The sequence below is a fragment of the Fusarium coffeatum genome (genome assembly GCF_003316985.1).
Source record: "Fusarium coffeatum strain FIESC_28 chromosome Unknown BRIP53273_contig_484, whole genome shotgun sequence".
NCBI lineage: Eukaryota > Fungi > Ascomycota > Sordariomycetes > Hypocreales > Nectriaceae > Fusarium > Fusarium coffeatum.
The window spans coordinates 193-2,620 of NW_022158273.1; the positions used below are offsets into that span (position 1 = coordinate 193).

The 2,428-nt window shown below is 50.2% G+C and overlaps 1 protein-coding gene across 1 annotated transcript; it reads right to left on the reverse strand.

Annotated features, from left to right (window-relative positions):
- Positions 1–265: 265 nt before the first annotated feature.
- FIESC28_11742 (uncharacterized protein) lies at positions 266–2,226 on the reverse strand (the record flags this gene model as incomplete). Its single annotated transcript, XM_031165856.1, has 7 exons — positions 266–465; positions 525–1,319; positions 1,387–1,620; positions 1,685–1,739; positions 1,793–1,972; positions 2,024–2,057; positions 2,108–2,226. The coding sequence occupies 7 exons, from the start codon at positions 2,224–2,226 to the stop codon at positions 266–268; spliced, it is 1,617 nt and encodes a 538-aa protein (XP_031010084.1).
- Between the last annotated feature and the right edge of the window lie 202 nt (positions 2,227–2,428).

Consider the following 2,428-nt stretch of genomic DNA (forward strand, 5'->3'; position numbering starts at 1 on the left):
ACCGATAACGCCAAAGACTGCGACTGCTCAACCCTTTTACCATTGCAGAAGCCATTACAGAGGTACATATGCATCGTACCACGATTCGCCAAGGTCCAATCCAGGACTAAAGGGTATACATCATAATACGTGGGTATCCAACAAGATAATAAAAGAAGGAAGGGGTTCGGCGAAATTGTGGCCCAATTCAGCACACCAAGGGTCGACTGATCCAGCGTCGTATATATCAGCGATATAACCCAAATATGATCCGTCATCATTCTCTTTAGCGTCGTTCATCTCGTTCGTTTTTGGCGACAAGCTCGCCTGCTCTCAGCAAGACACTCATGCCATCCAAATTGGCTTTCAGGGACCGGTCTTCAGCTGGTGCAACAAGATCGGGTGCTGGAGTCATCGGGACATCGCTATCCGTCATGTACTCTTCGTTTCTGGTCAGTGAGCCAGTAGGTGGCAGAGGTTGAGAGCCTTGAAAGCCGAGTTAGCTTGAGCTTCCCGCAGAAGTCTGCAGTGTGTGGATCAAGTACCGTATCCTCTAGGCACTACGCCATGATTGAAAGGCGGCCTTGTAAGTGGCATAGGGTCTGTCGGGCTAGGAGTGGTTGTTCCAAAACCAGATGCAGGAGATCCCCGTTCAAACATGGACCCGTTGGCAGCAGCAATTGGAGTCGGCAGCGTCTGGTGATGTGAGAGCAGGGCGTGAATCGGCAACGGACCTTCACCGGGCGTTCGTGCAAAACTTGCAGCAGGGCTGATCGAACCAACGCTGCTGGTTGAAGATGGCTCGTGTCGAAGAAGTGGTACTTTGGGCGGAGCTGATGGAAGAACGTTTGGTATCTCGGGTACTGATCTTGGATGGTTGGCAGCGACAAAACCACTCGAATACGGATTCCCTTCAGAGCCCGACGATACGGGCATGCCTTTCCTCCCATCCTCGAGCATGTTGGATAACGAAGGTAGATGTTGCTGCTGGGACACATCGGCCCCACGGATACCTTCTCGCCATACCTGCTGGCGTGTGGAAGGTTGATGGCCAAGGTCTCGTGGACTACCAGCATCGAAATTAGTGCCCCGCGGCGATGACATGGTATCGTCGTTTGAGTTGGCTTGCGACAGGAGTGTTGGCGTTGTCGATGAATGCTGCGACTCGGCTACCGATGCGATCGAATTCAATCTTTCCCGGCGGCAAGGTGGTGGCTCGCTTCCTTGTAACCTCTCGCTACCGCTTCCACTTGATGTGTTGCCAGGCGTCATGGTGCTGCTACTGCTACTGCTGTGTCGTAATCGAACGGGGTCCAATTTGGTCCTTTTGGAAGAATCGGCTATTCAACGTCGACATGTCAGTTTCTACTGCGTCAACAAGCAGACCTGTGCCAGGTAGTTACGAACCTTGAGTTCGTTTGGCTTGCTTCTCCTTGAACTCATGCAGGTATTGCATATATTTCCGATAGTCGGCCGTCTTCTTATACTCCATCAAGTCTCGATGGTATTTCTCCTTATCTGCATTTGCTTGGCTCTCATACGCCTCCTTCTCATTGGCGTTCAGATTTTGCCAGTTTTCTCCTACGAGCTTGGCAATCTCCGTGAAAGTCAGGTTTTGGCTTCTCAAGTCTTCCCTCATTTCTTTGCATGAATCGTCAGTCTTTCTGTGCTAACCGTGGGTTTTACGAAACAGGACAAAGCTCACTATTGGAAAACAAGACATAAGCTGAAGGGGGTCTCTCGGGAGCGTTTTCATCGGGCTGACGTCTTGTTAGTGGTGGCCAACACTGTTGATGGCTGTATTGCTTCTCACCTTGGGGTGACGTCGATATTTTCGTTTCGCGACACCTTGTCCTTCCGGGGGTGTCTCTGTCCGAACAGGTTCGGATGGAATGCCTTCTGACTTTGCGTCTTCACTTGTTGGTCTAGCGGGAGTTACCAAGGACGCTGATGGAGAGATGCCCCGCGCATTGGCTATTCTTCTTTGAAGTTTCTAGATGATCACGTTAGTCCATGCCCAAGTGGGTAGTGACGTTCATCGTACCCTCCGGTGGCCAAGTTTTACACCCAGCGCATCTCTTTTCATACAGTCAGCGTGGGTTCCATGATAAAAACAAGGGACACATACAGATCCGATTCTTGTATGTCAAGAATAATATCCCATTTGTCAAATCCTTGTTCAATGAAGGACCCGAGATATTGGGATAGCCCCAACTCGGCAAAGATCGTTTCAAGATCGGAAGACATGTAGCACGGCTGGAAAGTTCCAGGGAACCTTCCTTCAAAGGCGAAAAGTTTTGCTTTAATTGGTGCCAGGGTGACGACTCAACCTGATCCAGGTCCAGATGGACTGGTGGTTTGCAAGATGCGATCTAAGACGGACGGCAGTTTTGAGCGACTAGATATCCAATCCGACGATATCAAATTAATCACACAAGTGTGTTGAGCT